This window comes from Carcharhinus amblyrhynchos, chromosome 11, assembly GCF_965287045.1.
Source record: "Carcharhinus amblyrhynchos chromosome 11, sCarAmb.v2.hapA, whole genome shotgun sequence".
In the NCBI taxonomy this organism is placed as follows: Eukaryota; Metazoa; Chordata; class Chondrichthyes; order Carcharhiniformes; family Carcharhinidae; genus Carcharhinus; species Carcharhinus amblyrhynchos.
The window spans coordinates 6,529,463-6,544,077 of record NC_137334.1 but is presented as its reverse complement, the minus strand read 5'-3'; the positions used below and the strand labels follow the sequence as shown (position 1 = coordinate 6,544,077).

At 39.9% G+C, this 14,615-nt stretch overlaps 1 protein-coding gene across 2 annotated transcripts in view; it reads left to right on the top strand.

The window, feature by feature from the left end:
• Positions 1-14,615, top strand: part of pcnt (pericentrin) — a 194,824-nt gene that overhangs the window by 117,907 nt on the left and 62,302 nt on the right. For both annotated transcript variants that reach the window (XM_080198511.1, XM_080198510.1), the window contains 4 exons: positions 4,223-4,455; positions 6,390-6,509; positions 9,329-9,565; positions 11,438-11,608. In XM_080198511.1, coding sequence (XP_080054637.1) covers positions 4,223-4,455; positions 6,390-6,509; positions 9,329-9,565; positions 11,438-11,608 — 761 coding nt within the window. The remainder of the gene's footprint in view (positions 1-4,222; positions 4,456-6,389; positions 6,510-9,328; positions 9,566-11,437; positions 11,609-14,615) is intronic.

Sequence of the window (14,615 nt, the reverse complement as noted above, 5' to 3'; positions counted from 1 at the left end):
CACAGCCTCCATTACCTTCTGGAGAAGAGAAATTCACACACCACTGTGTCTTTGAGAGAAACAGTTTCTCCTCACCTTTACCTTAAGAGGGAGACTTTTTTTTTCAATGTCCCCTATCTTTAGTCTTTCCATATCTACAGGGGGAAACATCCTCTTGGTATCCCCATCCTATCAAGTCCCCTCATGATATTAAGAATGCGATTTTTTTTTTTTGTTTCCCGGCCTGCTACGCTAGTCGAGTAATGTAGCGGGCCAAGAAATTTTAAGGGGAGGCCAAAAATGGGAATTGTGACTCGCATCCAGTCAGTTGTGATCTTCTCAGGCCTTGTACTGTGGAACAGTGTGAGACTGATTTAAATATTCATAGTTTAAGTTAAATCTTTTTTGCAAACCTGAGACGCAATTGTCCCGGCTCATTTATGTTTCTAACCTTACCGATGGAGGTCCACACCAGTGGGGATCACAGGTAGTCTTCAACAATCAGGACCTGACATGATGACCTTGCTGGTGGGATCAGGAGGTCGATGGGGAGGCAATGCCCGTTGGGCATTTGGAATTTGTTTAGGAAAATTGCGCCCTATATGTCTCAATAAGATCTCCTCTCATTTTTCTAAACTCCCAATGAGTATAGGTCTAACCTGTTCAATCTTTCTTCATACATCCCAGAAATGAGTCCAATGAACCTTCACTGAATGGCTTCCAAAACAGTTTTTTTTAAATAAGCAGATTGAAACTGCATACAATACTCCTGATATGGTCTCATCAAGGTCCAAAGTAGGGAAGTTTTACAACAAGTTTATAGGACAAGTCTAAGGATACTGTACCTGAATTCATGGCACAATCACAATAAAGCAGATAAATAAATAGTGCAAGTTGCCATATGATATGATTACAATTATGGAGACATGGCTGCAGGGTGACCAAAACTGGGAACTGAATATCCAAGCGTACTGGATACTTAGGAAGGAAAGGAGGTGGGGTGGCATTATTTGTTAGGGATGAAATCCATGTAAGAGTAAGAGAGGATATTGACTCTGAAAATCAGTCTGGGTGGAACTAAGAAGCAGGAAGACCAGAAAACATTAGTAGGAATTGTCTATCAGTCTCCAAATGGTAGTGATAAAGTAGGGGATAGCATTAACCAGAAAATGAGAGATTCACATAACAAGGGGGCTACAGTAATCATGGGTGACTTTGATCTTTTAGATTGGACAAACTAAACTAGCAACAATACAATGGCAGATGAATTGCTGGAGTGTGTATAAAATGTTTTTTTGGACCAGTATGTTGGGGAACCAGTTAGGGAGTGTGCTATCCTAGATTTGGTATTATGTATGCAGTGAGAAAGGATTAATTCACCTTGTTGCGCTGGAACAATGATCATAATATGATAGAATTCTTCATTAGGATGGAAAGTGAAGAAGTCTGATCTGAAACGAGGATCCTAAATCTAAACAGAGAAATCTATGAAGGTATGGGGCATGAGTTGGCTAAGATATTTTGGGGAACTTCATTAAAAGGCATTATGGTGGGTAGCAATGGCTAATGTTTAAAGAAGGAATGAATGCATTGCAAGTTATACATTCCTTTCTAGTGCAAAATCACAACAAGAGGCCCAACTATGACTTGTAAAAGAAATTAAGGATGTAATAGATCCAAAGAGAAGTCATATGAAGTTGCCAGAAAATGTAGTGAGACTGAGGATTGGGAACAGTTCAGAATTCAGCAGAGGACCAAGAGATTGATGAAGAGGGGAAAAAGAGTATTGGTGTAAACTTGCAAGCAATGTAACAGTGGACTGTAAAAGCTTCCATAACTATATAAAAAGAAAAAAGATTAATGAAAGTAAAGAAGGTCCTTTGCAGTTCAAAAGAGGAAAATTTACAAGGAAAACAAGGAAATGGCAGAGCAATTAAACTACTTTCGTTCTGTCTTCACAGAGGAAGACACAAATGACTCTCGAGAAATGCTAAGGAACCAAGGGCCTGTGAAAAGGAGGAATTGAAGGAAATTAGTGTTACTGAAAAAATGTGCTTGAGAAATTAATGGGACTGATTAAATCCCCCAGGACCTGATAATCTATATCCCAGAATACTAAATGAGGTGGCAGTGGACATAGTAGATGTGTTGGTTGTCATCTTCCAAAATTCTGTTGATTCTAGAACAGTCCCAGCAGATGAGAGAGTGGCAAATGTAATCCTGTTATTTAAAAAAGAAAGGAAGGAGAAAACAGGGAATTTAGTTAGCCTAACATCAGGAGTAGGGAGAGTGCTATTCTGAAGGATGTGATAACAGGATATTTAGAACATATTAGTGGGATCAAACAAAGTGAACATGGATTTATTGAAGAGAAAAATGTTTGACAAACTGGAGATTTTTTGAGGACATAACCAGTAGAATATATAAGGGAAGACCAGTGAATATGGTGTATTTGGATTTTCAGGAAGCTTTTGGTAAAGTTCTATGTAAGAAATTGATGTCAAAATTAAAGCAAATGGAATTGGGGATAATACATTGGCATTGATTAAGAATCAGTAACAGACAGGAAACAGAGTAGTAATAAATAGTCTTTTTTGAATTGGCACATGATGACTAATGGGTTCTGCAGGGATCAGTGCTTGGAGTCCCAGTTATTCACAATATATATCAATGATCTAGATGAGGGAACCAAATGTAATATTTCCAAATTTGCTAATGACCTGACACTAGGTGAGAATGAGAGTGGTGAGAAGGAAGTTAAGAGACTTCAAGGTTATTTTGACAAATTAAGTGACATGGCAGATCAGTATAATGTGGATAAATGTGAAATTATCCACTTCAGACGAACAACCAGAATGGCAGAGTATTACTTAAATAATGATAGATTGGGAAACGTTGACATACAAATGGACTTGGGTGTCCTAATACACCAGTCACTGAAAGCAAGCATGCAGGTGCAGCAAGCAGTCAAATAGGCAAATGGTTGCAAGAGGAGTTGAATGCGGGAGCAAGGATGTCTTATTGCAGCCGTAAAAGGTCTTGGTGAAACCACATCTGCAGTATTGTGCACAGTTTTGGTTGCGTTGACTGGATCTATACTCACTGGAATTTAGAAGAATAAGAGGGGATCTAATTGAAACACATTAAATCCTGACAATCCTGGATAGATTGGATACAGGAATGTTGTTTCCTCTGTCTGGATGGGTCTAGAACAAGAGATCTCACAGGCTATGGGGAAGGGCATTAAGGACTGAGATGAGGAGAAACTAATTCATTTGGCGTTGAACTTGTGGAATTCCCAACCACAAAAAGCTGTTGTTGTACCTCAGACACAGGGTCAACTGACATTACAGTCAAAAACACTCAAACTCTCAAATTATCACACAACAATCTCCTTTATTACACTGTGCCAGGTTACCACAAAAGCATCAAAACTCCACTCTCAAGGGTCTCAAAAGCTCGAATACACAAAGTATCAAAATATTGTTGTACCAAAGTTGTCAAAATCTGTGGCTTGGACCTAAATATCACACATTAAGAGGCGAGGTGATCTGTCTCCCTCTCGATGGATTCTGATGTTCTGTCTGAATCCTAGACTGGGGGGCATTTCCTCATGATGGTTGTTCCTGCAGCTATCACTCCCAGTGTTCCTTTGTCTCTTTTTATCCAGATCCTGCTGGCATGATTCAAACACTCAGGACAGGCACTGGTCAAACACTGTATTTTGGTCACAAATGCTCAAGGAGTTCTATTTCTTTCAGAGGTCTTGTTTCTGAGCACCAACACCCACAGATGTCCGTGTTCAATCCAAGACATAGCAACAGCCATGTCTCGCATGAGGCAACTGCTCAATTAGCTCCTGTGTCCACTCCATGGCTGTACATCCAGTTCTTTGCTGTAAATCACAGCAGTTTTGCTGCTCACACAACTCTTAGGCTGATAGAGTTGGCCTTTTTAACCATCATGCTTTACTGGTGTCTTTCTACATACCCACCAGGCTACACTGTGAATATATTTAAGACAGAAATCGATTTCTAGACCTTGAAGGTGTCAGGGGGTATGGGGAGAGCGTGAGAGTGTAGTGTTGAGATAGAGGATCAACCACTATCACATTGAATGGTGGAGCAGGCTCAATGGACTGAATGATCTGCTCCTATTTTCTTTGTTTCTAGAGCATGATTTATAGTCAGTTGTCATTTGGTTACTATTATTTTTTCGCTAATATTGTATTTGTTATGTTCAGGGTTACTGGAGGAGGCAGAACGTCTGTCCAAAGAGAAGTTGGACATCCAGTGTCAGGCAGATAAGGACCGTGCTGATCTCCTCTCTAGGGCCAAGAGAATGGAAGTGGAGCTCGAAGAGGAGACGAACCGCAACATTGAACTAGAGGACAAATGGCATTTGGAGGTTGCTGACATGCGACAGCAGATCCAAGCTCTTGAAAAGCAGCTTAAGAATTATCGACAGTTTATGGATGTAAGGAGAAACAATTGCGTACTGGGATCATTTTTCATTTTCAGCTGATGCAGTCACAATGCGCCAGGCGGCTCTCTACTGTGCTGTAAACATTCAGTGATTTTATAATGGCCAGTATAGTTTTCTTGTTCAAATATTGCCAATGTTCACTAATTTTAGCTGCTCTAAACAAATGGGAAAATAGCATTTTTGTTTCTTAAATCATCAAAGCATAGTATTAAAATTGAAAGAGAGCACAAACTTGTTTTTAATGTTGTATCCTTAAGATAGAATCATCAATGCTTACAGCATAAATCCCCATTGAGTAATTGTCAGCTTTCAGTAAGAATAATACAGCAAGTCCTTTCCCCGCCAAATCCTTGCAAATTTTCTGCTTTGGTTGATTATCCAATTCCCTTTTGAAAGTCACAGTTGTATCTGCCTCCATCACCCTTTCAGGAAGTGCATTCCAAATATGTTAACAAAATTTGCCCTTATGTCACCTTTGCCTGTAACTTGAATCTGTTTTTGACTAATTCTCAGCCCTTCTGCCAGGGCAACAGTTTCTTTTAATCTACATTCTCTGGACTTCCCAGTATTTCCCAAGCTTCCATTAGACCTCCTTTCAACTTTCTCTATTCCAGGGAAAACATTTAGGACAAAGCAGCCTACTTCACTCCAATCACTACCAACGCACATTGGCAACAGTGTGTACAATCCACAAGATGCACTGCAGAAACTCAGCAAGGCTGTTGTGACAGCACCTTCCAAACCATGGCCACTGCCATCTAGATTTGTAGGGAGCAGGGCAGCAGGCACATGGGAATATTACCGTAAGGAAGTTCCCCTCTAAGCTACTCACCATCCTGATTTTTAATAATATATTACTATCCCTTCACTGTCACTGGATCAAAATCCTGATACTGCCTCCCAAGCAGCACTTATACCAAGTAGACTGCAACAGTTCATGAAGGCAGCTCACCACCACTTCTCCAGGGTAATTAGGGACAGGCAACAAATGCTGACCTAGCCAGCCAATATTCCATGAATGAATTATTTAAAAAACTCACCGTAGCACTTTATCGTCTGTCCTACCTTGAGAAATTGGTGGACATATAGTCAAGTACCTTTCTTTCCTTTACACTTCTCAGTATAATTTTTTGTCTTGCTTACCCTTCCCAAATGCATTACTTTCACTTTGCTGGATCAAATTCCATTTGTCACTTTTCTGCCCACTTGACCAGTCCATTGATATTTTCTGCAGTCTATATAATGTTTTTCCACACTATAATCCACATGGCAATTTTTTGTGCTTTCTGCAAACTTTATGCTCCTTGTCCATGTTGATGGTTGTGTTCTACCACATTTGGCCCACCATGTAGAATATATTTTCAGCTTCAAAAAGAGCACCTACAAAAAACTTCTGGCGTTGTCAACATTGAATGTAATGTCCATTTGTTTAGAACAAAATATTCTGAATCAATCATTCATTGTCAAAAACCTGAATTAGCAATATTTCTACCATTAAAAGGTGAACAGAATGAGAAGAAAACCACATCTTGGTATATCTTACTTTTGCATCAATTGTTGGCACCTAATCTCCACTCTTATTTCCATTGTATGTTTTGACACTAGGGTGTGAGACCCAACCCATGGCAATATGCCACTGCTGATGTTCAGTGTCACTGAACTGCCATTGCTTCCTCACCTTTTCTCATAATTGAGCTTAATTTAGTGTTATGTAGAGTATGCTTTGTATTGAAAACTAATACCCTGATATGCTGGGTTGCCTTTTTCTTCTGGTCTATCTTCCACTTAAAAGCTGAGAAGAAAATTCCAAAAGTGGGATGAAGAAGCATTTAAGTCAAGAATGAAATCATAACGTACTGTAAAAGGTGAACAATGTATAAATTTAGCAATGGAATACGTGAGTTATTTGTATCCTTTTCCCTAAGGAACAAGCAGCTGAACGTGAACATGAAAGAGATGAGTTTCAGCAAGAGATTGAAAATTTGGAGACACAGTTAAAACAGGGACTAAAATCACAAGGAAGTGGTGATTATACAGTATCCAAGGTATGTCTGACTCTTCATATCACTTACTATTTTCATATTAACTTTACTCAAATATGCAATTTGAATTTCCTAATAGTTCTAAAAGCTGTTTTTCTTTTTCCCAAACCATGGATGTTTTAGTGTGATTATTTGAATTTCCAGGAATGAAAATTGTTGTCTATATTCTAATCAATCAGTAACAACCTGGCTGCATGCTACATAACCCCGAATAGTTTCCTCTTAGTATCTCTCTCTTCTTCAACTGAGAAAACAAGTGTTTCCTCTGAGTTCAAGTTCACCTTTAATTCATTCAGAATTCAACCGTTGTTAATGTTATTAACACTAATACGTTGGTTACCAATTTTGATGTCAGTTTGGAAAGGCAGTGGAGAGAGTAAGTGTTACAAATAGGACCATGGGTAATAATTGGACCTGAACACTCATAGAACTTGTGGCGAGAATGCTACTTGCCAGTTAATCCAAACATAGATTTTATCTAGGTCTTTCTGCATGAGAGTACGAGCTGCTTCAATATCTGAGGAGTCATTAATGGTACTGGACACAGCAATCATTCCCAAACATCCCTATTTCTGACCTTAAGATGAAGCGAAGGTCACTGATGAAGCAGCTGAAGATGTTTGGGCCTAGGACACTATCCATAGGAACTCCTGCAGCAATTTTCTCCATTGAGATGATTGACATCCACCTTTTATGATAGGTAAGACTTCAACTGGTAGAAAGATTCCCCTCCTCATTCCCATTGACTTCAATTTTGCTAGAGCTCCTTGGTGTCATACTCAGGCAAATTTTGCCTCGTTGTCGAGGACAGTCCCTTCATCTGACCTCTTGAATTTGTCTCTTTTTGCCCATGTTTGGGTCAAGGCTGTGGTTTGGAGCTGAGTGGTCCTGATGTAACCCAAACTGAGCCTAGGTGGGCAGGTATTACTGAGCAAATGTCGTGCAATGCCACCTTTATCTGATAATTGAAAGTCGACTGATGGACCAGTAATTGACTGGGTTGGATTTGTTCTGGTTTTTATCAGACATGACATACCTGAGTAATTCATTATATTGTTGTGCTGATGTAAGTGTCGTAGCTATGCGGGAAGAGCTTGGCAAAGGTCATGGCTAGTTCTGGAACACAATTCTTCAACACTGCAGCCTAGATGTTGTCAGGCTCTCCTAGTCTTTGCTGCATCTAGTGCCTTCAGTTGTTTCTTGATATTACTTGATGAGAATCAAACTGACTCAAGACTGGCATCCATGCTGCTAGAGAGCTCAAAGAGGACAAAATGGATTATCCACCTGGCACCTTTGGCTGAAGATGGTTGCAAATACTTCACCACTGTCCTTTGAACTGATGTACTGAGCTTCCCCCATCTTTGAGAATGGGAATGTTTGTGGAACCTCCTGTTTCATGAGTGAAAATGGCAGACTGTATTATAGAGCTTTGATCTGATCCACTGCTTGTATGATCATTTTATTCTGTGCATCAGAGTCCAGTTTTTCAGCGTGCATCTAGACCTGTGCTGCAGCCTCATGAGGTTGGCCCTTGTATTCTGATCCTGCTCCTGGGATGCTGTTCAGATACAACAGTGAATTGCACATTCTGAAACCTCCTTAATTTTATTTTGCTACTGAGTTATGAGTTCAAATTTTCTTTGATGCATCAGCGCAAGGTTACACATTTTTATTGCGGAGATGTTAAGTGTAGACAATTAGATTGTTACCTTGTAAGAAGAATAAGATTAAGCAACCATTTGCAAATTATGATTCTGACAGCTGGGCAAACATCTTCATCCAAGATTATTAACTGGTTACTGGATATATTCTTCACTGATGACAAGTATCAACAACTCAATCTCCAAGAAACTGGCAAAAGCCATTTGACAAGAACTGTGGTCATAGGTTTGACTAATCAACAGGAACTAGGCACTTCTATTTTTACAGTCACTTCACTGCATTATTAATGTAAGCCTACTTGTGACTAATAAATAAACTTTAACTTCTGTAAAATAGCACCTGCAGTGGTTTTCCTATGAATTGCTTTATCAGTAGTTTGAGTGAGATCCTCAAGTTCCAACTAGTCCTCATTATGGGGACCGAGGATCTTTAATATTGAGGTATTCGGAGTTTAAACCTTTGAGGGGGGTCTTCTCAGATTGCGGAACTTCCTCAAAGAACTTTATCCCCCTGAATTTTTTTCTCTTACTTTGCTTGTATTGAAAATTGACTTTTATCTCCGTGAAAAATGGAATTAAGATTTAGACAGGCACATCACTGAGATCACACATTCTAAAGCTTTTGATTTTTCCTTTGAGCTCCCTTCTCTTTTTACCACTTTAAAAATAAATGTTTGGGGCTCTAGAATAAAGATAAAGGGCTCCAGAAAATACTAGATCGTCATGTCATTATAAATCTCAGATTGATTGAAGGAATTCGCACAGCAAATTCAGTCGTTTTGATTCTTATTATTTGCATTTTCTCACAAAGAATCTTTTCAAATCTTCAAATAAATTGTGTATCACTAAGTCAGGTATTTACTGTTTTTTTTTAAGTTGTCCAGATTTTACAGTAAGAAGTCTTACAACACCAGGTTAAAGTCCAACAGGTTCCAAAAGATTTTACAGAACCATTAAGTACTGGATTATTACTTTCTGCCCACATAATGCAAATTACCTTCACATAAAAAAATTTCTAATATAAGCAATACAGAATATTACAACTTTAGCAGAGATTTGATTTTTAAAAAAGTAGACTTCTCCAACCAAAATCAAAAGTAATGCAAGAACCGTCTGCTCACATTTTACTGTGTATTTGTGTGTAAATACCATCTTCAGATAGAAACCATGGAAGCACAGATCCAGACAAAGACAGATGATTACAATGAATTGCTGCTAACAAAGGAACACCTGGAGCAAGATGTGCAGGAACAAAGTGAAGAAATAGCAAAGCTGAAAGTGCAGATCAAAGAACTGGAGCAGATAATTTCATCCAGTGCGGATGTAGAAAAGCGTGTTCATCAGCTGGAGCAAGAAGTGCAGAAGATGAGGCGGATAGAGGAAGAATTATCACAGGTAAACTGAGGAACCATGCTTTTGTGAATTTCATTTCAAAGCAGTTGAATTGATGTGTAGCAACCACAAAATTAATCACGAGAAATAAGGAGTTTAAAATCCAGTCAAAATGATTAGCTCTAACTTTCTGGAAGTATATCTCAGGTAAACATCATCATAGCCCAGAAATTTTAGGAAGTGATGATGAAAGACAAATGAAAACTAGATATATAATTGAAGAAGACAAATTTGCACGTTTATGGGCAAAGAGCATGGGAATAGGACTAATTGTATAATTCTATCAAAGAACCAGCGCAGATAACACTTCCTGTTACTGAATGATCTAAGTAGAATCCATATCATGCCTTAATTTGCTGAGAGCTTTAGGCAACTCTTCTGAGCCTGTTGCTTGAAATGTTGAGAGATGGCTTCATCTCAATTCAAATTGTGATTTGGGGAACTAACATTGCTATGCTATGGAAAGAAACCAGTCAGTTTTTGACATTGATTTGTGATGCTGTCCAAATGCTGCATGGTTTAACATAATCCTGCAAATGTAGCAATAGTTGAGGCTTGCATGAAGCCAGGCATTCTGACAAAATGTTTTAAAACCCCTTCTTTCGATGGTGACAATTTAGTTGGACAAGTGAATTTTTCAGTTAGGAGGAGAGACTGGATAGGCTGGGTTTGTTTTTCCTGGAGTGGAGGAGGCTGAGGAGATTTGATAGAGGTGTACAAAGTTTTGAGCAGCATAGATAGGGTAGATCGTAAAAATCGTTTTCCCATGGTATTGTGGCATAGTGGTTAGCCCTGCTGCCTCACATCACCAAGGACTTGGGTTTAATGCCAGCCTTGGGTGACTGACTCTGGAGTTTGTACATTCACCCGGTGTCTGCATGAGTTGCCTCCGGGTGCGCTGGTTTCCTCCCACAGTCCAAAGATATGCAGATTACATGGATTGGCCATGCCACATTGCCCCATAATGTCCCAAGATGTGTACGTTAGGGCATTGGTGGGGTGGAGGAGTGAGGTTGAGGGGATGAAGTCTGGGTGGAATATGCCAAATGGTGGCCTTCTGCACTGCAGGGACTTGATGACTTGAATGGGCGTAGGTTTAAGATGAGGACTAGAGGGGAAATGAAAAATGTTTTCACTGAGAGAGGGTGGTGGGAATATAGAACGCGCTGGCTGAGAGGGTGATGGAGGCAGATATTCTCGCATCTGGATGAGCACTTAAATTGCCAAGGCTAAGTAAGCTATGGACCAATGCTGGTAAATGAGATTTGCATAGATTGGTATTTGATGGTTAGCATAGACATGGTGGGCTGTGCTGTATGACTATGAATTGTAAAGAAAGGGCAGCATGTAGTTGGTGCACAAACAAACCTGGTTGATTCCAATCTGCTCTACTGTTCAGTTTGTGCCACATTTTTTAAAAGATTTTGTGGTATTAGTTTGAGATTAATGTTTTGTGTCAGTTTCACAAAATCCAGAGTCAGTCCTTGATTCCGAGAATTATTGCATCAAAGTATTCATTGACTGCAAGACATTCAACTCATTTCTGTTACTAACTGATTACAGCCCATTAATTGTTTTCAAAAAAAGAAAAATATGATGAAAAACAGATCATAAAAAAGAACAACTGGTTGCTACTTTCTCTGAATAAATACATTGGATTGGAAATGTGCAGAGTTGGTTCTGAACATATATACAGTCATTGTGATCTCTAAGATTCGTTCACTGATGTGATTGAATTCAAGCCAGGCATTCTGATATTTGAATGAGCATGATTGCATAGAATAGTAGCTGAACAGGTTCATGCTTGAGATTTGTTTTTAACTGTGAGGTGTTGCCAGTATTACCATTTCTTCTGTGTGTTTTTGTTTGTGATAGGACAAGGAATCCCTGCAGCAGCAACAGTACAATAACCTTATGCAGATTTCTGCTCTACAGTCGAAGCTGGATGAAGCTAGACACCGAGTCCCTGTTGAAGGATTTTCTGATCAAACTTTAAAGGAGCAGTTACAGAATGAGCGGCAAGCTCTCCAGACAAAGGAAAACGAGGTGGGATTGAGAAACAGTTTCATTAGTCCCAAAGTAAGATCATTTGAGATTGACATTTCTCTTTCAGAGGTACCACACTATCTTGACATTGAAACTAACCAGGAAGATGGTGGAGGCTCACTCTGGCTATGTTCAAGACAGAGATCGATGTATGTTGCTTCAATGGATATGGGGATAGTGTGGGAAAATAGCATTAGGGTAGAAGATCAGCCCTGATCTAATTGATTTATAGACCTGCTCAAGGGGCCAACTGGCCTACTTCTCTAATTACCAATTTTCCTTTGAAATGAAGAAGAAAACAAGACTAGTAAAGAGAGAATGCGAGAATAGAATTGCAATTAATGTAAGCAAAATGTTCCATCAACATGTAACTAGTGAGCAGGAGGAGGAAGATTGGACCTACTGGGAGAGAGAATGTGATAGTTCTTCGAAGCGCAGTGCAAGACTCAAGTACATAGTGAGTACTTCGTATTCTTTTTTACTTAAGAGAAGGATGCAGTCAAAATATTGGTCAAAACAGAGATGGTGGAGGTAATATGTGGGGTGAAGAGAAGGATGTGCTACAGTGGCTATCTATGCTTGCAGTAGATAAGTCGCCTGGTTCAGATTGTTGCATTGCAGGTTGCCAATTGAATTATCTCCAAAATATGTGTCTCATTTAAAGGACGGGCATGAGGACAATAATATGCTTAATGGTACAGATTAGGGACAGAGGAGCCTCTGAGTTCATGTGTATAGATTTTCAGAAAGTAAGTAGGAGAAGCACATTGGATTTTGGGCTTCATATATAGTGTATTGAGTACAAAGGTATGCTGAACCTTTATAAAACACTAGTTAGGCCTCAACTAGAGTGTTGCATTCAGTTCTGTTCAGCATAATTTATAAAGGATGTGAGGATTCTTTAGTGGTTACAGAGGAAAGTTACCAGTATAGTTCAGGGGATGATGGTTTTAGCTGCAATGTTAGGTTGGAGTTGTTCTCTGAACAAAGTAGACTGATGGGAGATTTGGTAGAGATGTATAAGATTCTGACAGGTTTAGATAAGGTAACAAAGAAAAGCTGTTCATCGCTACAGTGCAGGATGCTATTTGGCCCAAGTCTGCACAATCCCATCCAGTCCCTATCTCTGTAGCCCCACTTATTTACGCTGCTAGTTCCCCTGACGCTAAGGGGCAATTTAGCATGGCCAATTAACTAACCTGCACATCTTTGGACTGTGGGAGGAAACCAGAGCATCCAGAAGAAACTCACGCAGACAAGGGGATGGGAAGGTGCAAACTCCACACAGACAGTGAGCAGAATTGAACCTGCAATGCAACAATCTGAACCAGGCGACTCATCTACTGCAAGCATAGATAGCCACTGTAGCACACCCTTCTCTTCACCCCACATATTACCTCCACCATCTCTGTTTTGACCAATATTTTGACTGCATCCTTCTCTTAGGTAAAAAAAATACAAAGTACTCACTACGTACTTGAGTCTTGCACTGCGCTTTGAAGAACTATCACATTCTCTCTCCCAGTAGGTCCAATCCTCCTCCTCCTCCTGCTCACTAGTTACATGTTGATGGAACATTTTGCTTACGTTAATTGCAATTCAATTCTCATATTCTCTCTTTACTAGTCTTGTTTCCTTCTTCATTTCAAAGGAAAATTGGTAATAAGAGAAGTAGGCCAGTTGGCCCCTTGAGCAGCTCTATAAATCAATGTGAGTTGGCAGTGCTAACTTGTGCTACAGTGCCGCCTGTTCTAATTAGCAGATTCAAAGTTTGGGGCTGGAGATAAGGGGGCTGTAAAGCAGACATGTTCTGCGCAGAACAGTAATGACTTGAAATTTGCTACATGGGTGGTGGAAGTGGAGACAAGCAGTGATTACAGTTGGAAATTGGAGTGGCACTTGTGGGAAATAAGCTTACAGGGCAATAGGGATAGGTTGGGAGATTGGGACCTTCTGGAATGCTATGTGGCGAGTTGGAATGGATTTGATGGGCTGAATAGCCTCCCGTGTGCCCAAATGACACTAACTATGGCCTGAAATTTATATTCACCCCATCAGTGGGTTTTGTATGTGGTTGGGGGTGAGAGAGTGGGTGAAATTGCAATATCAAGGAATGGCTGCCTGCCCACTCTGAGCTCTTGGCAATTTTATGTTGGGGCAGGTGAGGCCTTAGACCCTTGCTCCATTTGGGCCCTTTTAATGACCATTATGGGCTGCCACCTTGCCTTAATTTTTAGGTTGGTAGGAGGAGTTCTCAGGTATTTAGACTTAAACGTGGGAGACACAATTGGGAACTTTGAAGATGATACAAATATTGGCTGCATAGTTGGCAATGAAGACGATGGCTGTTGTCTCCAAAATGATATCAATGATTTGGGTGAATGGGTGAAGAACTGGCAAATGGAATTGAACCTGGAAAATGTGAGGGGAAAATAAAACAAAAGGAACTTAATAAATGGAAAGATATTAAGAGGGGTTGAGGAAGTAAAAGGCCTTGGAGTGTCATGACCACGTGTCCTTGAAGGTGGTAGGAAAGGTAGGGAAGATGGTATAGAATGTATATGCCATGATTTCCTTTCTTGGGCAAGGTATTGAATGCAAAAACAGGGATATAATGATGGAACTATATAAAACGCTGGTTAGGTCATAGCTGGAACTTTGTGTGCAGTTCCGTTCACCACATTACAGTAAGGACATAATTGTTCTGGAGACAGTGCAGAGGAGATTTACAAGAACGTTGCAGGGCTCAAAAATTGCAGCATTGAGGAGAGATTGGATCAGCTTGGGCTGTTTTCCTCAGAACAGAGGAAGTTGAGCTGTGACCTAATTGAGGTGTACAAAGACTAGATAGGATAGACAGAAAGGACTTGTTTCCTCTTGCAATGGCATAGGTCTAAGGTTAAAAGTTAGAGGAGACATGAGGAAGAATTTTTTCAGCCAGAGGGTAATGGGTGTCTAGAATTCACTGCTCAAATTGGTGATTGAGATTCAAACAGCCAACTCATTT